The 23,424-nt window shown below is 36.3% G+C and overlaps 1 protein-coding gene across 5 annotated transcripts in view; it reads left to right on the top strand.

The window, feature by feature from the left end:
* eogt (EGF domain-specific O-linked N-acetylglucosamine (GlcNAc) transferase) overlaps nucleotides 1-22,954 on the top strand; it is a 31,268-nt gene extending 8,314 nt beyond the window's left edge. For 2 of the 5 annotated variants that reach the window (XM_028447630.1, XM_028447629.1), the window contains 10 exons: nucleotides 2,339-2,439; nucleotides 3,513-3,616; nucleotides 4,726-4,818; nucleotides 9,383-9,454; nucleotides 10,045-10,131; nucleotides 13,625-13,693; nucleotides 13,995-14,056; nucleotides 15,472-15,591; nucleotides 18,855-18,957; nucleotides 20,399-22,954. In XM_028447630.1, coding sequence (XP_028303431.1) covers nucleotides 2,339-2,439; nucleotides 3,513-3,616; nucleotides 4,726-4,818; nucleotides 9,383-9,454; nucleotides 10,045-10,131; nucleotides 13,625-13,693; nucleotides 13,995-14,056; nucleotides 15,472-15,591; nucleotides 18,855-18,957; nucleotides 20,399-20,545 — 958 coding nt within the window. In that variant the 3' untranslated portion in view covers nucleotides 20,546-22,954. Of the gene's footprint in view, nucleotides 1-2,338; nucleotides 2,440-3,512; nucleotides 3,617-4,725; nucleotides 4,819-9,382; nucleotides 9,455-10,044; nucleotides 10,132-13,624; nucleotides 13,694-13,994; nucleotides 14,057-15,270; nucleotides 15,396-15,471; nucleotides 15,592-18,854; nucleotides 18,958-20,398 lie in introns of those variants that run through there. The other 3 variants (XM_028447633.1, XM_028447632.1, XM_028447634.1) reach the window with 3 other exon arrangements.
* The last annotated feature ends 470 nt before the right edge of the window (nucleotides 22,955-23,424 follow it).

The raw sequence follows: 23,424 nt of genomic DNA, 5'->3' as shown, positions 1-23,424 counted from the left end.
AAACATTTCAAATCAACATAAAGACATTTAAAATCATCAACAAACACATTACATCAGCCACAACATGAACATCAAAAATCTCCTTCTATATGCTGTATATATATATATATATATATATATAAGTTTAAATATATAAAATAGGCAAAACATTTTAGGATCCGCATTTTGTTACATTATTGACCGTTTGTAACATTTTGGGTTTCATTACAATTTTTTTTATTACATTTCTGGTTTTATGACATTTTTTTAAATAAGAATTTGGCTATTGTTACATTTCGGTTCATTGTTACGTATCAGGCTCTAACATGGCAGTTTATAAAGCAGAAAGCACAGCAAATAAAAAGGTTATACGTCAGATTAATCTGCTTGGCTATTGACCGATGTTCATTAATCGGTGAAAGCTAAAATCGGCCTAATTAATCAGCATCGGTCACTGTTGGAGGCCAATGCCATCAGAATAATGTTTTATTATGACCTTATTTAAGGGTGGAGCAGCGATTTAGAAGATAAGGGTGTTTTGTAGCAGTCAAATAAATCTATGCTCTAATTATATGTGACGTGTAAGCACATGCTAAATATACTGACATCAGAGGGAAAGCACATTTTTACAGAACTCAACGACTTGTTTTCACATGCTGCCACGGTGTGTGAAGCTAGTCGTCAATGCGACTACGAGCCTGTAGAGAACAGGAAAGCCATTCACAGTCTGAAAAGGAGAATAACATCTATTCATTTCCTTTACTTACTGATCATTAGTGCTAGAAACTGCCACCTTTAGCCCAGTGGTTACTAACCGCCAATTAAACACACATTTATTGCATTACATTAACTGAGAGTGGAAGCAAAGCAAGGTGCCCACAGAACATCAATGCACAATTAGAGAAGCTGTACAACATAAGAACATTAAGGACACATCGCCTGGGAGAGTAACATTCACATTATTTACTTTAATGTCAGAGATGGGCAACTTTTATCACATCTGAGGGCCACATTATCAACATTCATGTCAGCATTTAGAAGAATAACAGGTTTGAGCATTAATACAGGAAAGAACAAAGGGTTTGGTCTGTTTCTGTTGCTGCTTTGTGTGTTTGTTTCTGGTGTTGTTTTGTGTATTTTTAAAGTTATTATGTATATTTATAGTTGTCTTGTGATTTGTTTTTGGAGTCTTTGTGTGTTCTTCTAGTATATTTTTGTTGTTTTGTGTGTTTCTGGAGTTATTTTTCATTATTTCTCTTGTCCTGTGTATATTTGTTGTCTTTTTGTTTATTTTTACATAATTTTGTGTGTTTTGGGAGTTTTTTTTGTGTATATTTGTTGTCTTTTTGTTTATTTGTACGTCATTTTGTGTGTTTTTGGAGTTTTATTTGTGTATTTCTGTTGTTTTTTTGTTTATTTTTACATCATTTTGTGTGTTTGTTTTAGTTTTGTGTATTTCTGTTGTCTTTTTGTGGCCATTTTGAGTTTTGTGAAGTAATATCTATATTTGTTGTCCCTCTTACGTATTCTCCTGTATCTTTCTGTCATGTTGTCTTATTTTTAAGTAATTTTTTGCACTTATTTTGGGGGCCGCACAAAATTAGACCGAGGGCCGCCAGTTGGTTTATTTTGTTACATTTTAGTTGTAAGGTTGTACCAAAGACTGTAAAAAAAAATGGACAGGACGAGCTCCCGAGGAAGTGAAGCTTTTATTTTTAGAGCTCCCCCTGCTGACTGGCTGCAGTATAGGGCATAAGCCCCGCCTCCTAAATGATAACGGATTGGATGTGGGTCAAACTGTAAAGTTAAAATACTGATGATCATTAGTTATTATCAACCTACATTGTGTTCAAGTGCTAATTTTTCTGTGAAGTTTGTTTAAATAAGTTATTTGAGGTTGAAAAACGGGATTTGACGTCATATATGACAATGATTGACAGCCTTGGATCTTGCGTAGCTCTCTTTGTGAATAGAAGGAAGGAATGAAGGAAAGCCGAGACGTCATTTAACTTTTCCGTTCAGTTTTTTCGTCTTTTTTTAGCTCCTAGTACTAATATTAACCTCTATGATCTGATCATCTGAGCAAGACGTTGGCAGAATTTCCAGTGGGAAAGATACTCAAGTTTGTGGCGTAGCTGGGCTGCGTATGTCATCAGGGCTGTACGCTAAATGGGTGGGACGTGTTACCAGGGCTCCTCCCACCGTACCCTACTTTGCAGACTCTGGCTCCAAATGACGTCAAAATTGCAAGATGGAAGCTGCCCTAAGCGCTGCATTTTGGCTTCAAGAATGTTGAGTGGGAACAGCTACAGTGCACGCCCACTGGGTTGTACTAACAGGTGTAACGCTGTGTATACAGGTACGCTGAGCTACAATCATACGTGGAGATGAACTATGATCCCTCTGAACACTGTGACATCATCGTTGAAAAACCAACTATTTTTATGAAACTGGATGCTGGTGAGTTTGTCCATCTGCTCAATGAGGAAAAGATGTTCTGAATCAGGAACATTTTGTTTACATTTGTTGCATTTTTCAGTAGTTTCCTGTAATTCTGTCACTTTTGGAGTTATTTTGGGTATTTTTTACCTCTGCCAAGGAGGTAAGATTTTCAGCGTTATATACAGCGTTTATTTACTTGTGTTTTTGTCTGGATTTTGATAAACTTTTACCCAAAAATAGACCTCACGCCATGGAAGATTCTGTTAAATTCTGGGTGAGATCCAAAACAATATACTGGATCACTGGATCGGATTCCAAAATGGTTTTAGGTACACTTTTAGGTTTTATAAAGAAATATGTTGTTTTTTTGTTACCTCTGCCAAGGAGATTCAGATCAATATATTTTGATTCTGGATTGGTTTCAAAAATGGAAAAATCCCTATCCCTCATCATTGGCGAAACTTTAAAAATTCATATATCTGTTCCTAATTGACAGATTTACTGTATATGAAATTTGACTCAGTTATGTTGGGTTGGTTCCTAAATTACCCTACCGAGTTTCAACCGTATTGTGATTTCCAGAAAAAATTGGGGGGGGGGTCCATCCCATTGGACCTATTGTCTGAGTTATTTCTGTGTATTTTTGTTGTTCTCTTGTGTATTTTTCTGTTTTTTTGTGAGTTTTTGGAGTTATTTTTTATTTTTTGTTGTCCTTTTGTGCATTTTTATGTAATTTTGTGTATTTTTGGAGTTGACTCTGACTTTCGTGGGCCACACAAAAGTCTATTTATCCATGCTCTAGAGATCAATCTTATTATTCTGGTCTTCATTAGGTTCTTTGTGATTAGAATAATTTAACTAAAGTATACATGTTGCATTTTAAGCAGACACATTGTATATTCACCCACCAAGCCTTACAGCTCTTGTATGAAAATTTACGATGTATAAAAACTTCATCATTGATGTGCATTAAATGATTGGCTTTCAACCTTTTTTTTTTCTTGTATTTTGGTTGATCAACAAAGACACTCAATCCCTTGTTTTCCATTTTAAAAGACCAAACATATTTACTGGCATGTATTTTGTTGCAGGAATTAATATGTATCATCATTTTTGTGACTTTGTCAACTTGTACATCTCCCAGCACATTAATAACTCCTTCAGTTTGGACGTTAACATCGTCATGTGGGACACGGTGAGTACCTGAACGATTAATTTGTAGTTTCTGTTAGGGATGTAAAGATGAATCATAAGGCAGTTAAAAATTGATTCATAGGTATCGCGGTTCACATCGATACTCTGAAAATTGAATCGCATTATTTTTTTTAAACAGCAGAGAGCGCTATATATTTATCCTTCTCTTGTCCAGAAGTGTAGGCGGCGGGCGGAATCTCCTACTACTTACTTTCTGGACGCCTTCTACTCTTAAACGTGTTCATAAATGATTCCTTACCCCTTTAGCACCGAAAGAATATCTGTAATATTACGTGAATATCTGTAAAAGTCACGTTTTTAGCTCTGTCTGCTAGCGCATAGCATCTCTTCGTCACTGCAAGAATATCTACATGCCAACCGACCACTGGTCCAGCACCCTCTGCTGGTCCAAACAAATATATGACGTAAATACAGTGCAATGACTGTTTTTTGTTCTTTTTTTAAAGTCCAATTGTTAAGGCACAAAATACATTTTCAGTTGCATTTTTAAAAAGAAAAAGAGCTATTATTCAGTTTTGCATTGTTTACTATAGAACCAGAATTTAAATTAATAGGCTTCTTCTTCATTTGTATTATTCCTTTATTTCATCCAAGATTTGTTTTTAGTTAAATTGCATTGTTTTGAATAGTTTATCAAGGGATTCTTTTGACAATGAAAAATAAAAGGAAAATAGTACAGTTTTATAAGAAATATTTTTCAGTCATTTGTGTACAGTCCCATTTTGTAAAATAAATTGTGAGCGAATCATATTTTGAATCGAATCGTATCGGGAGTTGAGTGAATAGGTATATCCCTAGTTTCTGTATATGCCATTAAAGGAGGAGACTATCTTTTGTTAGACTTTTAACTCTACCATAAACATCTCTCAATATCAAACCTAAAACATGCATTTTTGTGCTTTTCTAAAAGCCTTTTTTCAATTTAAGGAACATTTGGACACTGTTTTACTAGCTATCATACAAGAGTGAAGTGTTTTGTAAAAACAATGATTTGTATCTGTTGAGGAATGACAGAAATGTGGAAATACAGGATGATTTACAGTTTTGTTAAATAAGGTGAAATTGTGTTGATTTTGTGTCTCTTTCTAGAGTTTCTATAGTTACGGGGATCTTTTTAGTGAAACATGGCGGGCCTTCTCAGAGAATGACATCATCCACCTAAAGACATACGACTCAAAAAGAGTGAGTTATAGATTTCATCTCTCTATGAAGGTTTTGATTTGGTTTCAGGACAGGATTGATTCCTGACAAAGTCTTATCACTATTCCTTTAGGCTACCACTCCATTATTCAGGTATTTGTTCTAAATCTGAGGTAAATGACCAAATACGGAGCAGTTTGTCTTAAGAGGGCTGCAGATTTTAGGTGGGATAATTAGTAATTTACGGTAATCATTATTGTGCTCTAGTTTGCACTTCCACATATAAATAAATTGTGAAATATGTAAGGCATCAATGATAGCAAAGCAATAAGTGACCGATGTCACTCCCTGCAGGATCTTCACTTTCAATTTATTTTTTGATTTTTTTACCAATTTTTAAATAATTTTGGGAGATTTTGTGGAATAATTTGAGCAAAATTGCTGGAATTTGGAAAAATTGAGTAATTTTTTAGATTAAAAACGGATTGCCATCATGCGATGTAAGCATGGGGAAAATGTGAGCCCCGCTAATATTGTGGAGTTTCATTGAATTTGTGTAATATTCTGGAGATATGTAGCTGAGATATTTACTACTGAATTAGTTGGTAATTTACACAATGATTTATGGTTTGTCTGACTTTTTAGCTTTCTGCTGCGGGCCGAATTGAATGCTCTAAACGGCCGGTGTGGTCTTGAGTTTGACACAAGTGACCTATAACTAAGCAATTGACTGTGAGAGACTGTTCAGTGCTAAATAAACATATATTTTTAATTGATTTATTCTTTGAAGTATTAATATTGCAATGTCTTGATTTTAATGATGTTAGTACACGGTCATATCCATAAATACATATTATTTTCTGTAGTTTTTCAGACTTGGTTTCCTCATTTTTGGTTTCAGCGAAGAAATTTCATTTTGGTGCATCTCTACGGTATATATACATATTGACAAGACAGGGCTGTAGAAAGACAGATGACTCATGAACCACAGACAAAGATTAAACTAAAAGCAACACATTAATAAATAAAACATTACTAAGCTGGGAAATACCACTAAATTAAAAAGGACCCCACAACCTTCAGAAAACAAGAATTAAACCTGAATGCTACACTTAAATAACTCAAAACATCAAGGAAAAATATACGTAAAATCCAACCAATCCAACCATAACAATCTCTGGCAGTTTTTTACAGAATAATCTTGCTTTTTAAAAAGTCATTTTGTTTCATTAGATTTGATGAACTGAATAAAAAACTTCCCCAAAGCTGTTAGAAGAATTTGTAAAGAACTTCAGATGTTCAGGTGTTTTCAGTTTTGACAAAATGTATTACTTCTATCTTCTGGTTTTAATTTTGATTTAATTTCTTTTCATTTTTAACTTTTGTGAATGGGTTGCCTTTGGAAAAGAATCTTGTGTTCTTTGAGTAAAAACTGTTTTTATTTTGGTTTTTCACTGAACAAAAACCTGCACCGATATTGTTATGTGTGTATTTGATACCTTAAAACAATCTTTGTTTAAGGTTAGACATTATATAACTAATAATATCATATAAGAAGTTAGTACATTTTGCGTGTAGTGTTTTTTTAAGCAACCAGGTTAGTAATCATTGAATACATGTTTAAAGCTGCTTAATCACATAAATCACATTGTTTAAACTGTACGTCATCCAAAAGTTGTTCTCATCCACCACTGATGCCAAAGTGACATTTCTGGGGTTTTCATGGATTGAAAGTTGTGCCAAAACAAGTGACCGCATATCATACAACACAATAAATGAAGCAGAACAAAACTGACATCACTTTTTGGTGAAGAAATGCAAGAAATCATGGTAATAATGATGTAAAAATGCTTTTTAAAGGAACTTTTTCTGCTTCTGCATCATCGCTGTATTCGTCTATGGGACGCCAAGTCCCACAATGCAAGGCGGGAAACTTTTTCAAAGTTGAAGTCACATGATCTTTTAACAACAAACCTCGCAATTTCTAACTTAAAATTTGTTTGTGAGTAAATCCCGATCAGAAGATTAATGAGAAAAACATTTGGATGACGTACGGGTTCAGTTTAAAAAATGTGAGGTAGGTTAAACAGATTCAAACGGATGAAAGGTTTGGACCTTTTTACAGAGGTGATGAGTAAAGAAGTATATAAGTAGTTTTTTCTGGTAACTGTACTTCACTTGAGTATTTATTTTTTTCATGACTTTACTTTTACTTCTTGCTTTTTTAAACAAATATCAGTAATTTCTACTCATTACGTTTTAAACATGAGCTCATTACTTTTAAGACCTTTAAAGATGACGTCACGACGTAAGAAGACGCAAAATTTTGGTAGTTTGAGTTTTTTTCTGTTAGGCAGGTCCCTTAGGTTTATGGTTAACATTTTCAAGTTTTTAAAAATGTTATACTCAAAGCTGCTCTGGGTTTCATTTACAGTGCCTTGCGAAAGCATTCGGCCCCCTTGAACTTTTCGACCTTTTGCCACATTTCAGCCTTCAAACTTAAAGATATAAAACTGTAATTTTTTGTGAAGAATCAACAAGTGGGACACAATCATGAAGTGAAACGAAATTTATTGGATATTTCAAACATTTTTAACAAATAAAAAACTGAAAAATTGGGCGTGCAAAATTATTCAGCCCCCTTAAGTTTATACTTTGTAGCGCCACCTTTTGCTGCGATAACTGCTGTAAGTCGCTTGGGGTATGTCTCCATCAGTTTTGCACATTGAGAGACTGGAATATTTGCCCATTCCTCCTTGCAAAACAGCTCGAGCTCAGTGACGTTGGATGGACAGCGTTTGTGAACAGCAGTTTTCAGTTGTTTCCACAGATTCTCGATTGGATTCAGGTCTGGACTTTGACTTGGCCATTCTAACACCTGGATATGTTTATTTGTGAACCACTCCATTGTAGATTTTGCTTTATGTTTTGGATCATTGTCTTGTTGGAAGACAAATCTCCGTCTTAGTCTCAGGTCTTTTGGAGACTCCATCAGGTTTTCTTCCAGAATGGTCCTGTATTTGGCTCCATCCATCTTCCCATCAATTTTAACCGTCTTCCCTGTCCCTGCTGAAGAAAAGCAGGCCCAAACCATGATGCCGCCACCACCATGTTTGACAGTGGGGATGGTGTGTTCAGGGTGATGAGCTGTGTTGCGTTTACACCAAACATAACGTTTTGCATTGTTGCCAAAAAGTCATCCGACCAGAGCACCTTCTTCCACATGTTTGGTGTGTCTCCCAGGTGGCTTGTGGCAAACTTTAAACGACACTTTTTATGGATATCTTTAAGAAATTGCTTTCTTCTTGCCACTCTTCCATAAAGGCCAGAGTTGTGCAGTATACGACTGATTGTTGTCCTGTGGACGGAGTCTCCCACCTCAGCTGTACATTTCTGCAGTTCATCCAGAGTGATCATGGGCCTCTTGGCAGCATCTCTGACCAGTTTTCTCCTTGTATGAGCTGAAAGTTTAGAGTGACGGCCGGGTCTTTGTAGATTTGCAGTGGTCTGATACTCCTTCCATTTCAATATTATCGCTTGCACAGTGCTCCTTGGGATGTTTAAAGCTTGCGAAATCTTTTTGTATCCAAATCCGGCTTTAAACTTCTCCACAACAGTATCTCGGACCTGCCTGGTGTGTTCCTTGGTCTTCATGATGCTCTCTGCGCTTTAAACTGACCTCTGAGACTATCACAGAGCAGGTGCATTTATACGGAGACTTGATTACACACAGGTGGATTCTATTTATCATCATTAGTCGTTCAGGTCAACATTGGATCATTCAGAGATCCTCACTGAACTTTTGGAGAGAGTTTGCTGCACTGAAAGTAAAGGGGCTGAATAATTTTGCAATCCCAATTTTTCAGTTTTTTATTTGTTAAAAATGTTTGAAATATCCAATAAATTTTGTTTCACTTCATGATTGTGTCCCACTTGTTGTTGATTCTTCACAAAAAATTACTGTTTTATATCTTTAAGTTTGAAGGCTGAAAAGTGGCAAAAGGTCGAAAAGTTCAAGGGGGCCGAATACTTTCGCAAGTCACTGTAGCTTTTGCATCTTTTTTTTCTTAAAACATTTTATTTATAAATTGTATCTATAAGGAGCGCTAAATTATGCCAGTGTTAATAAAAGGTAACAGATTGAACTTGTTTTCATGTATCAGTTTTCTACATGTTTTTAAAAATGTTAAACTCAAAGCTGCTCTGGGTTTAATTGAGTATTTGCATTTTTTTTTTCTTGACACATTTTATGTACATTTTATTTATTATCAGTGCTAAATTCTCCAGGTGTTCAAAGGTAACAGATTTAACTTGTTTTCATGAACCAGTTTTCTACAAGTTTTTCTACAAGTTTAAATATATACAGTATGTATATATATGTCTTATTATTGACAGGACATCTCTTTTACTTAAGTACATTAAGTAGCATGTACTTTTTTACTCTTACTCAAATAAGGGAGCGACTTCAATACTTTTACCAGAGTCGTTTGTATTCAATTATCTATACTTTTGCTTGAGTTCTGAAGACTAGTACTTTTGTCACCTCTGACCATTTACAACATTAGATACAAGTTTTTATTTTATTATATACTGTATTTGTTTCCAGGTATGTTTTAAAGATGTCGTCTTTGCCCTTCTACCGAGAATGAGATATGGTCTTTTTTACAACACACCACTAGTAAGTTTTGTGTGTGTGTGTGTGTGTGACATTGCCTTTTTTTGCTTGTATTTCCAAGTTTCCATGTCATCCTTTGTGTTTTCTGTCGTTATTGTGATTTGTGTAGTCCTACACATGCGCTTTGTGGTAAATATTAATGTCATGTATTCAGCAGCTCAGCGGGGCCTCGTGTAATTTGAATAATAATTCCAAGGAGATTACAGTAAAGATGATACCATATAAATACATGTGATCCTGACTTCCTTCCCAGCCTTGAGATGTAAAGTATTGATAGGTCAGCCACAAGCTGGTGAGTTAGATTACCTTCACAACACAAATCATGTTTATATTCATGTATTTACATTTACACCAGGAGATGTGTGTGCGTGTGTGTGTGTGTGTGTGTCAGGAATATCTCACCACCTGACTCGTATTCGTATTGCATTCACACCAAGGAGATTATAAAATATGTTGCATGTGAACACATTTCCCGTCATCACAGCCTCATGCCGCAGCAAAAACAGATTAAATGATCTTGGAATGTTTTATATAAAGTAGATTTTTTTTGTTTGTTTTTGAGTTGACCTTTAAATGTGTTCGTCTGATGGCAGATCTCCGACTGCTCCAGTGAAGGAATGTTCAGGGCGTTTTCCCAGCATGTCCTCCATCGGCTGGACATCGCACAAGCAGGGCCAGAGGTGGGAAGAATGACTGGAGACCATGTATCGCTTCCTGTGCAATGTAGAAACAGCTTCCACATGTATACAGTGATCTATTCCAACCTGGGTGTTAAAGCCGGTCTGATCTCAATCTATTTAATGGAACATGAGCTTGTTTACTCAATTCAAAAACCTTAGCGTTATAATATTCTACCTGATACGTATAGGTCTCCTTTAATTCTCTAACACAGTGGATTTTCAAACTTTTTAAGCCAGCGACCCCCAAAATAAAGGTTCCAGAGACCGTGGACCCCCACTGTAGCTGAAGGTGGTTGAACACAGACAGGAAGTGGCTCATCCTTTATGGCCCATCCATAAAGTCAGCAGAAATGATGGTCCAGTGTTGTATGAATCACATTTATATATTTATCTGAATAATATCAAGGAGGTTTGTTATTATTATTTGCACCATCGTGTATATACATGGTCCCCACAGTCATGAAATTCCTGGAAAAGTTGTGGGATTTGAAAAAAACACTTTTCCAGTCTTGAAAAATCATGGAATAATTGACCTGCTTTGGAAAAGTTTTGTAAATATAGCCTATTTTATTTTAATTTTTAAAAATCCAACCTTCACTATTACTATGGGAAGTTAAGCAAGTCCCTTAACCCTAACATCTTGTGTAAATGTATCTGCAAATTTAAAATGTAATTTTATAATCTTATATTTAAACATGGTAGTGCTATATGAGAGATCAGTGATGGACACAACTTGCATTCCCTGTGCCACATTTTTGCTACTAAGCATGGCACACTGTCAGACCTCTGTTTTTACATTCTATTGGTCTTGAATAGATCTTAGCAGTTCAAAACTCAGTGATTTTATTTGATAAAATATTTTGGAAAAGTTTTGAAAAACCATTGTGAAAAAGTGTGTGAAACCTGTATAGTGTCACCTTAAAGATCCTTGTTTTAATCAGAAATAAAATGGGTTAAAAGTGTCAGTATTGTCTTAATAGTTGCAGAAATTGAGTATGGAGGCTTGAGCAAATACAATTTAAAAAGTAGGAAAAATTAGTTTAAACTGGCAAATATTGGGCATGTCAAATGGTGAATATGGTTAAATTGACAAAAAATAAGTATGAAAAATGGTGAAAAGAGATTAAAAGTGACAATAATGTGTCAACATATGTAATATTTGGTGGAAAAAGTGGTGGAAAGAGTTCATAAGTGTGGAAAATGTCTTGAAAGTGTAAAAATGTGCAGAAAAGGCATCGAAATTTGATGAAGTGTTAGAAATGGCAGTAATGTAGCAAAAATGCATTAAAAGGAGCCAAAATATGGCAAGAAAAAGTGATGAAAATAAGTTTGGTACAGAAAAAGGGTAAAAATAAGAAAAAATTGTCTCAAATTGTTCAAAAAAATATTCTTAGTTTCTTGAAGGCATCTGGCAACCCCCTACCAGTATGTTGCAACCCCAAATGGGGTCCTGACCCCAAGGTTGAGAACCCCTGCCCTAGAGGAGAAAAGGCCATTAATTAATGTGTTAATAAATGTGCCTGGCATTTTTCATCAGCAAATTGAACCCAGAATTGTCTTTCTGGTCAGAATTTATTAAGTTAAAAAATATCTAGATTTATATCGTATATTACCATTTTTAGAAAAAATGTCGAGATAGGAGTTTTGGTCCATATGGCCCAGCTCTACCCTATATTATATAATGAAGTGCTGGGATTTGTAGTCCAGGCTGTGTCTGATGAAAGGACAAACCTGAAGCCAGGGAAAAACCTCTTTCCTCCATGTGCTTGTGCCTGAAAGACTACATGGATAATCCTTTAGATTCCAGTATCATTTAACCGGAACACCTCATTTTTTACTTTGTGACTGACTATCTTTACGAGCAGCAAAGCCTGATAACATCTTCCTTCCTGTGGGAAGGAACTCATTCTGTATTCATATCCTCTGCCAGAAATATGCTAAGAAGCTTTTCAGGAGGCGCAGCGCTGCCAGTGATAGCATGACTGAGGCTGAATGAAAGGTCCTCTCGGTCCTGACCCGCTCCCCCATCCCCACCTTTCATACTCAGATTAATGTGCATGTGCTTCTACCTTCCATTGTGTGCTATCCAATGTGGTTTTATCTACACTTATCACAAGTTGCTTTAGCCTTGTGTCGTTTGGAATGGCACGGTTTTCATTACATGAAAGAAGGTGCACATACACTTAACTCTCCGATTATCCTTTGGGTCAATTTGACCCCATTCAATGTTTATCATTCAAAAAAATAATGAGAAAAGTCATGAAATGTGAAACAAAAAAAAAAGTCTAATTTGATGGGTACAATTCATTAAGCATAAAATTATGATATTGATATTGATAGTGCATGCGTGCGTGTCTTAGTCTTACTACTCACATCTACCAAAGTAGAACTGATATTTCCCGTGGGGTATTTCCACAAGGACAGTGGTAGTTCAAGCAAACTATGGGAGGAGCAAACATATAAAAGCTATCATGGCAGCCCTTTATCCAAATCATTTCTCATTGTGTTCTGTTTGTATTGCATTCTCTCTCTTTAAAATGTCCTCTAGGAAAAGTTTTACTGTCGATGAGGTTTTGGAACAGCTCTTTCACAGTGAAAGTGAAAGTTGACGTAGAGGAGAATGTTTCTGAGACAGTGGACTTTATAGTGAATGACCCCAAAACAAAAGAATATTTTTATGAAAGGGGGGGGGTCCCTAACATCAATCAATATGGTTTATTCTGAGAGTCATGAATGTGCACCCCAAAGTAGAAAAGATTTAAGTGAAATATTTTCAAGATACGTAAACTCTAAAACTTAAAAGTTTGACCTGATGGTGGCGCTGCAGGAAAAGGGTTCATACTCTTGTGGTCATTAATGTTGCCAATAAATTTGAGAAATTTGGATGAAAACTATTCAAGATAAATTAATCATAATTTAAAAGTTTGGCCTGATGGTGGAACTAGAGACCAGGTCAATGTTTCATTATTAAGGGGTTATTTATTTATTAAACAAATACACAAAGTGTCTGACACAAAAACTTGGTCAATAACTATCTAATATCAAATATCCCTTGGTCAGATTGACCCCAAGGGTAAAAGGTGTTTGTAATATTTGAGGATAATAGGAGGGTTAAAGTAGGTTATCAATGTTTATGGGTAGGATTATTGATTTTATGTTGATCTTTTTGCATATATTTCTTGTATTATGTTGGTCTAAAATATAAAGTTCTCTTTGTGAACACAGGGTGGCAGTGTAAGACCATGCTTTAAATGGGTTTGACTCACTGTATCCAGTGATTAAAGCAGAAGCCGACCTATTTTGGACAAAAACAGATTCAGTGTTTTCAGTTTTTCAGTCAGTTTACCTTTAGTGCTGATCTATTTACTGGTGACACTGGGAGTGAGCTTCTTAGTCCCATTTTCATTAAATCCCAGTGTGTGTTATTGCAGCCAATGGTTTCTGACTCAGGGTGATAGATTATTGTTACTTTGCTGTTTTTTTTTTTTTCCAGGAAGGGCGTGTCCGTGTTACCCTGCTGGCCCGCAGCACAGAATACAGACGCATCTTAAACCAAGCAGAGGTGAGGTATTCTCTGTGTCCTAGTGTTATTTGCTTGTTCTTCACCCTCCATCTTCCCCTTTTCCTCCTCCTGTTTGATTTCTTTCTTTACTTTACACATTGCTTCCCTCCCTCTGCTCCTCCCCCGCCCTCTGCTATTGATTTACTGCCCACCTCTGTTAAGTGCCTATTTAAAATCTTATTGGCCATAAACAGTAAACGAAAAAAAAAAAAAAAAAAAGTCCTGTGAATTATTTTGTTAATGCCCACATTTGTTTGCTCTCACATCAATCACAGCGTATGTTTCTCTGCTGTTTTTACAGCTGCTAAATGCCCTGAAGACTGTGCCTCTGCTGGAGGTCAGTGTGGTGGACTACAAATACAAGTGAGTTTTATCACTAAGTTTCAATTGACAAGTTACAAAGGACAAAAACTTCTTACTGTACTCAATTAGTTTTTTATGGTATCTGTACTTTACTTGAATATTTATTTTTTTTGGCGACATTTTGCTTTTACTCCTTACTTTTTTAGACAAATATCAGTACTTTCTACTCCTTACATTTTAAAAATGAACTTGTTACTTTTAAGAGCTTTGAAGATGACATCACAATTTTGGTAGTTTTTCTGTTTGGCAGATCCCATAGTTTAATGGTTAACATTTTCAAGTTTTTAACAATTTTGAATTAAATTGCTCTGGGTTTTATTGAGCATTTACATTTTTTTTTCTTGAGACTCTTTATTTACAAATGTTATCTATAATGAGTGCTAAATTCTCCAGGTGTTCATAAAGGGTATCAGATTTAATTTGTTTCCATGTACCAGTTTTTTACGAGTTCTTAAAAAGGTTAAACTCAAAGCACATAATTATTTTTACTTTTATTATCTATACTTTTGCTTGAGTACTGAAGACGAGTACTTTTGCCTCTGGAAGATTTTGGATAATGGATTTGATCAAATATTGAAAATGGGTTGGTCAAAACTAAAACCAGATTCAGAGATCGGATTAGATCACGTAATCCAGTCTTGGTTTTAATCCAGGTCAAACCCTCAGTTTGTGTTGTTCAAAACTTTTTAGTAGGATTAGGATAACTCTGATCCAAGAAAATCTGTGTTGGATTCAGGGTGGATTTCAATTAAATGCTTAACTGGTCAAATGAATTACAGTTATCATGCAGAAGATATACATTTATTTATTGATATTTTTTAACTGGTTTTTAAAGCATACAGTTGAATTTATAGACTAGTTCTCCCCACAGACCAGTAGAATTCAAATAATCCTTGCAAAAACTGTCAAAATCAAACAAACTGCATGTCCAGTAACTCATCCTCCTCACACAGAGGGACATCCCTTTTTTCACAGAAGAAGAAAAAGGCTGAATGTTCTCATGGTTGAAATTTTAAGTGTGAATTTTTAGCATATGGAATGTGTATTTACTTTTCTTTCCCTTCTTTTTTATGTGGCTGATATGGTCTGGCTGGTCACAATACATTATATTATTAAAGGTATTTTTATTTATTTTATTTCTTAATAATTACATTTGAGTGACCCCATGCTGGCTTTTTACCTCACTTTTTTTTTTCTTTTTTTTTTTTACGCAGACATAGTAGCCTTCAGTGTGATATGCTGTCTAATTTAGCACTCATTATCCAGATATTACGTGATCCTGGATAGTAAAAAAAAAAAGGGATTTGATCCGGATTACACCTTTTGAACAACTGGGCCTAAAGGATAGGTTTGTAACAGAGTTTAGATTTTTACGTATTACACAAAAACAGGACTGGTGTTTATTTGTGTGTCAGGGACGTTCCCTTCCTGGAGCAGCTGAGGATCACCCACAACTCTGACATCTTCATAGGAATGCACGGAGCGGGGCTCACACACCTCCTCTTCCTCCCAGACTGGGCCGTCATCTTTGAGCTGTGAGTAATTAAAGTGTTCACGTCCCAAACCTGTTTGATCCTGCCCACCATATCCTGAGCATCCTATTGTTTATTGTCATAACCGAGGGAAGATGATCATATGCCGTGTAATACACTCTATATTTAGGGGCACGTAACCCCCCCCCCCAGAAACAATAAGTTATAATGTAGCGTATAACTGCAATACAATTTTTTCATCGAGAAAATAATTTACAGAAATATGTTTATTTAATATTGTGTATTTTTATTTACTCAGTTTTCAGTATTATTTTGGGTTTTATAAAAAAACAATTTGGTTTTCTTTCATCCTTTATATAAGGAGACCCAGATCAATATACTGATTCTGGATCAGTTAAAAAATAAATAAATTGAAAAATCCATATCTCTCACCATTGGTGAAATGTCAAAATTCATTTCTCAGTTTAATCTGAGTCAAATCCGGATTGTGCATTAAGTTGCAATTTTTCAAATAAAATGATAGTGCCCATACATTTAGACTTACTGTATGGTTATTAATGGGCATATCATGTTCTTCCAAGCCTTTAAAGGGATCCAGGTAACTACCAATATCTGTCAATGAGGATATTTGATGTATGGTGGAGGCTTGTGCTGACTGAGTGCTCTGGTTTGTTATATTTGAAAATCCATTTAATTTAAAAGTAGTTTGACTGTGGAAGAAAACACCTGTACTCCCAATTTGCATATGGGTCATTCCACAAATGGCCCACACACTTCAGTCTAAAAAAAAGTCAGAAATTTACACAATGCATGATTCTAAGACACAGAGGTAAACTACAAATGGACTCATGTAAAGGATCTTCAATATCTGCGAGTGGTGAAATAACCCAAAGCTGGAGTCCAAGAAGTCACCTTTATACTATAAATTAAAACATAATTTTTCTTCTCACATGCAGTTATGAGCCAATGAAAATAGATTTCAAGAGCGTGTCACTCAGGAACCAATCTATATATGTGACTAATCATTAGTGATGTGAACTGTCTATGTACATTGCTCAAAGTTGATCAAATTACAGGGAGCTGAGGTATATGCAAAGCAGTGTATTTAAGACCCAAACATGTTCCAGACCCAAACCCCAAATAACTTTATTTCAAGTTTGAGGTGTTGGCATGGCCTCCAGATAGGATGTATATTCTGAGAAAGAGTTAAAGTTGAGTTTATTTGTCATTGCACATGTTACAGAGCAACAAAGTTACATTTCAGTTTCATCCCATTCAAGAAAACATGAAAAGACAATCATAACATGGGAGCACAGGAGCGGGAGAACTGCGGTTCACCACAAGGGCGGCGCCCCTTATTTAGATGAGAAATGGGATAACAACGATGGGGAGGAAGAAGAGATAAAAAAAGGCAAAAACCAAACTAGGCCCTAAGGAGGTAGAGCTGTATGACTATACCAAATTTCAGGTTCCCATGTGTTACGGACCCCTCCAGGATGTTACACCAAAAGGCTTGAGTGGCCGTTGACCCAGCATCCACCCTCTAAACTACAAAAAGTTACAAAAGACAAACTACATAAAGCTGAAAACAGGACTACCAGAAATCTCCTGACCAAACTAAAATAACAAACTGACAGGATGTCAAGTGGGGAGCAGAAGAACTCTCCCCACATGTCTGCTGCTGGTGGTGTTCTGATGTTGTGCCCCTCTCAGCCCTTTAAACAGCTCATCCTCCCTTTGCACCTGATTACTGATGTGAATCAGGTGTGTTAGGTGTGAGGGAGGAAGGGCAGGCTGAGAGGCCAGGAGGCACCAGCTGTAACACTCTCACCCTTAAAATTGTGAATGGGGAGCTTTGCTTCCCCATTCACAATACAAAATTCTCAGGTGACCCGGAACAGCTGAAAAATAAAACAAAAGGGTGAGTGACACAAAATGGAGCTCAATTTTGAAAACAAGGCGTGACATAATAATGATCACAAATTAAAGAACCGGGAACCAGAGTGCTAAAAGCAAAGAATTAACTGAAATGATGGTGCAAATTACTGACAAAGTATTAAAGTAACATACCTAGAGCTGGGCCACAACCCAAAAACAATAGGTGGAACAAAAGTTACGTTAATACAAGCACAGACTAAACAAAGTAACATACTGTATCTAGAGCCATCATCAAGACTGAATACTACACTACTAAAAGTTGCTGCCACAGTTTGCCAAAGTAGTGGCAATTAAACAAAGTAGTGTGGTGAAAATTCCAAGGCCAGTGGGTTTTATAGTAACTCAAGGGAAAAACAGTCACCACAGCCCAATTACCACTACAAAACACAAAGCCAGTAAAACTAAATCTGCACCAATCAGATGAAACAAAATGTCACTCAGGGAAGCTGACCCTAATGATAAGGGGGCCACCAAAAGTGATCCCAGACAAGCCCCCAATTTATGTTAAGGCCCCCTCTAGGATGGTAGACCAAAAGGCTTGAGGGGCCGCAACATAAAAGATGCCGAACAGAAATCAAAGGTTTGCAAAGTATTTATTAACAAAAGTTCTTAAAAGTACCAATAGAACAAAATAAAAAGGGCTGGCGATCCTGGCAAAACTAAACAAAAGTAGGAGGACACTGGGCCAACCCTATATAGGGCCACCGACCCAGCGTCCACCCTCTAAACTACAAAAGTTACAAATGACTAAAACTACATAGAGTAAAGACGAAAATAGGACTACCAGAAATCTCCAGCCAAAACTAAAATAACAAACTTACAGGGCATCATGTGGGGTTTCTGGTCTGATGTTGTGCCTCTCTCCTTCTGGTCCTCTCAGCCCTTTATACAGCTCCTCCTCCCTCCGCTCCTCATTACTGATGTGAATCAGCTGTGTTAGGTGTGAGGGAGGAAGGGCAGACTGAGAGGCCAGGAGGCACCAGCCGATGTAATTTTTGAGATATTGGAAACTGAAAATGGAAAAAAAAATAATTAACGACTCAAAAATCAACACATACCCCCCTCACTAAATGGTTCATATCTCAAAAGTATTCATCCGATCAAATTAAACATTTACAGTGAGTCTATTGAATATTCACGGAACAGTTAAAAAAAAAATTCTGAATTTTTTGAGACCGAAGCTTGTGGGATGTTCTGGAAATTTGTTGAAATGGCATGGTTTGACCCACATGATACAGTATATGATGTTGTCAATTTGAAGTGACTCAAATGGAACAAACCTCTATGAAGCCAACACGAGACGGAGTGAGGAGAACAGGGGTTAGAAAAAGAGTTGGAGATGAAACATCAGCATGTGTCCCTCACAGATATAACTGTCAGGACGAGAGCTGCTATCGAGATCTGGCTCGGTTACGCGGCATCAGATATGTGACTTGGCAGAAAACGGACAAAGTGCTCCCACAAGACAAGGTGGGGGAACTCCCACACAGACCATTAGCTTACTGGGACACCATGTCACAGATCACACACAAACACACTGATGGACACCAGGGTTGGGGTCAATTACATTTTTCAGTTACAATTACTTTTTCAATTATCTATGTTCAATTACGATTACAATTACCTGCATTTTTTTCAATTACAATTAAATTACAATTATTATTTTTTTTTCAGAAAGTCAATTACAATGACGTTCTCAATTACTAAATTTCAATTATTCACAATTACTGAGCCTGAAATAAATAACCTAATAAAAGTGAACCTTCCTCTTTTGTTACCTTTCTGTTAGCATCTCTTATGATAACAGGTCCTAAATCAGCTGTAAAATACACTAAAAACAAACGTCTATCTATCTAATTTCTTTCCTATCTATTGGTTATTTTGTTAGACTTCCTAATCAATGAAAATATAGGTTTTAATATTTTTGGTGCGGATATCTGAGCCTTTTTTGTGTCAGTATACTTCTCGATTTAAATAATAAAATGTGGGAAAGCTTGATATGTAACAATTTTGTAATTGTTTACTACATATGTGTAGAACTGTAACATGGTTCCCCAGTTTTGCGTTAAATTGACAATTTTTATAAAATTTTCATGGCAATTACAATTACAAACTCAATTATCTAAACTAAATTACAATTTCATTACGATTACAACAGCAACATTATTTTACAATTACAATTATAATTAAAGCTGCAAGCGCCGTCGTAGGGTCCAAAGAAGTGGCCGATGTCGGCAACCCAGGGTTGGGTATCCTAATGTTGGGGATCGGGGTTTGGTCTGAGCAAATTTGGTTCAAATTGGTGGAAAAACAGCTGAGATATTACATTTGAATACTTTAGCATTAGCATTAACCTAGCAATAGCATTAGCTTAACATTAGCATTATGCTAACATTAGCATTAACCTAGCAATAGTATTAGCTTAGCATTAGCATTGTGCTAACATTAGCATTAACATTACCTGGCATTAGCCTAGCATTAGCATTGTGCTATCATTAGCATTAGCCTAGCAATAACATTAGCCGAGCATTAGCATTGTGCTCACAATAACATTAACCTAGCAATAGCATTAATCTAGCCATAACATTAGCCTAGCGTTAGCAATGTGCTAACATAATTAGCATGGCATTAGCTTTAGCCTAGCAATAGCATTAACCTAGCATTAGCATTGTGCTAACATTAGAATTAGCCTAGCATTAGCATTGTGCTGACATTAGCTTTAACCTGGCATTAGCATTAGCCTAGCAATAGCAGTAACCTAGCAATAGCATTAGCAATAATTTTCAGTTATAATTACACTATAATTGTAATTAATTATCAAATACGCATTTTCAATTATAATTGACCCCAACCCTGACAGACAGATTGAATAATAATGTAAATATCATACTCTCTCTGTTGCTTCCCTTAGGGCCACCACCCCACGATTGGGGACCACCCCAAGTTCACCAACTACTCTTTTGAAGTGGGCGAGTTCATGCGTATCGTGCTGGAGGCAGTGGATTACGTCACACGACACCCTAAATGGCCGCGTGGCGTCTTTCATGATGAACTTTAAGCGATTGTCATGTACCGGTAATCTGGAGCTTTAATCTGACCCTGCCTGTGAGGGATTAAGTTCTTTCTCTGCACACGGTCACAGGAGTGTTTAATGTTTATTTAATGTCGGTGAATCTCTGCCCTCAGTGGGTTCATTATTCATCACCTCCTCTGATTGGTCCAGATGAGTGAGAACAGCCGCAGTTTGAGGAGCTTTCAGCAGCTCTATTAGTGTCAGATCAGTTCAAAGACTTGGCACGTGCACTCGCAGCATCTGGAGCGCGATAAGACACGTCCTATGTTTCTTCATTACATCCAAGCGTGTCCGTTTCATTCCATGTCCACAAAGTTAACAAATGAGCAGCTGTTGTTGCATTCCACCACACACGCACGCACACGCCATCTTGTCCCATTTCATCATCTCACAGTTTTTGACGATGGCACAAAAGTTACGGTTATCTGAGCGTGGAGATATAGCGATGTTCTAAGCAGGTCACGGAACTGTAAGATAGAAGAAAGTGTTTGTTAACCTTATTTAATCTGTGCTGGGGTTCACGTGTTAAAATATATCAAACACTACAGAATAATGACCAATCTGAACATATAGGGCCTGTACTATGAAGCTGGATACATATATCCTGCACAGCAACTTATGTATCAATTGAGGAATAATTCTTTAAAAATCCATTATTCAAACCAAAAACAACACTGTTGCTGCAGAGAAAGCAGGAAGGAAATAATGACTGATGACTGTTAATACTTAAATTTGTGAGATTATACTTTATGAATTAATCAGAGAATAAACGGACAGTGATCAGTTTCACTTAAGGCACAGATGTGTTTCTATTCACGCTGCAGTTTGTGGCTGTGATGCTACGTTCATACAGCTCAGTAATATTTATATTGTATACAGTCTGTATTATCTTACAGGACTGAGACTCTCAGAGATGCCACAGCATATATGAATAAATGAATTAATTACTTTATTGTGGGTCAATCCATCAGATTAAAATCTATATCTTTCCTATAGGATGTCATTGGTGAAATGGAGCGGCTGCATCTATTCATTCTTGGGCAGGTCATTTTCTAAGAGAACTGATTGGTCAGGAGGCGGGGCTTTTATACTCGCTCAGATCTTATCCTAGCTCTTCACCCGGTCCCGACCAGGTTAGCCGTTCAGCTTAAGTTACCATGGAGGTTTTGAAGTTAAAGGGATCCTCCACCGTTTTTACAAATGTGGCGTAAAACCTTTGAAATATCCTTATTAGAAGATCTATGCCTAACAAAACGCAATATTTTGCACCATATTTGTTTAATTAACTTTTAAAATAGGGACTATTTTACCCTGTGCGCCATCGTGTTGAAATGATGTCATCGGTGACGTGTTTCACCCGTTAGCCCATTGTGTTTATAGTACAGCACACATTGAATGATTACCGGAAGTTAGTGCAATAAGAGGAAATCCAGCTTCATAGTACAGGCCCTAAGACAGAAAACAACAAAGGCTTTTTGTTGTTGTTTTGGAATCCTTTTTGTGGTTTTATATACTTTTCTGTTATTTTTGGAGTCATCATCGTCTGGTTTTTTTGAATCGTCATTTTGTAAAATGTTCTCTTATACGTCTGGCTTTTTAGGCGTCTGTGCAATTATTTATTATTATTTTTTACTATTTCTGATGTTTTTTGTATACATTTTCTGTTATCTTAGAGGCAGAGTTTGTTCCTGCCTTTCTTTCTGTAACTTTATGTTTTTTGGGGGGTTTTTGTTCATCATTTAGTGCGTTTACTTTAGGGGCTGCACATTATCAGACCAAGGGCCACATGTGGACAGATTCTTTTTTTTAAACTTTTTACTGGAGTACTTTTAGTTTATGGATATTAATTAAATTACTGACATTACATAAGTATTTTGTCATATACTGTAAATTCAGTGAGAATTTTTTTTTTTTGTTTTTTGTTTTTTGGTCAAAAACATTTCATTGCTCTGACTACCGTACTTTGATTGTTTGTTTTGTTTAAGGTTTTATTTTGTACTCATTGTTTTTTTTTTTTATTGTTGTTTTTTAATATTGTCTATTTGAATATATTTGATACTGATTCATTGTAATGTAGAATAGACTGAATTGAATTGAAAAAAAAAACCAACCAAAGGAAGTATTCCTGGCGTAAATCTCCACATCGCTGCTATTAGCACAGTTTTATATTCCATGGTAAATTTATGTGAAAGGGAATAAACTTGATTCACATGCAGTGCATGCAAATCCAGTTTGAGCAATCAGATGACCTTTTACGTGTTTTTCCACCTCTGCAGTAGCTTGAAAACTTTATTTATTGGTTAAATCACAAAGCACAACCCATTACGGTCACACTTTGCTGGACTATATCAGCCAATTTACACTCCATAGCTGTGTAATATTTTGGAAATAAACAACTGGGAAAAAACACTCCATGCACAGTGTCTTTATGTGTGTGTGTGTGGGCTGTGCTAAGCATTACAGATTTTATGTGTACTGACAAAATCCATTTTCTTTTGTAGCGTGACCTTGAAGGGCAGGCACTAAAACCTGGTCCTGCTGCTTCCTGCTGATGTCACACAACCCTTTACTGGGACTTTCATTATCGTAGCAGGTTCAGGTCTAAAGAGGGAAAGGGCCTTTCACTAAAGGGCATTTGCTCACTTTTTACTGTCACCATAATAAATCTAAATGACCTAAAAAAAAAACCTTTGTAACAGTGTGTTTAGTGGCCACATGATGGCAGTATGACACCACACATGAGGATGACTTTCCTCATCCTGTAAAACAGGGATTGGAAACTATCACAACGGGCCCCCAAGAAAGTGATTGTATCTGATCTGAAGGCCATGTTATCAATATTCATGTCAGCATTTAGAATAATG

Source organism: Gouania willdenowi, chromosome 5 (assembly GCF_900634775.1).
Source record: "Gouania willdenowi chromosome 5, fGouWil2.1, whole genome shotgun sequence".
NCBI classification, from domain to species: domain Eukaryota; kingdom Metazoa; phylum Chordata; class Actinopteri; order Blenniiformes; family Gobiesocidae; genus Gouania; species Gouania willdenowi.
The sequence above is the reverse complement of the archived record's forward strand: the minus strand, read 5'-3'. Positions and strand labels throughout refer to the sequence as shown.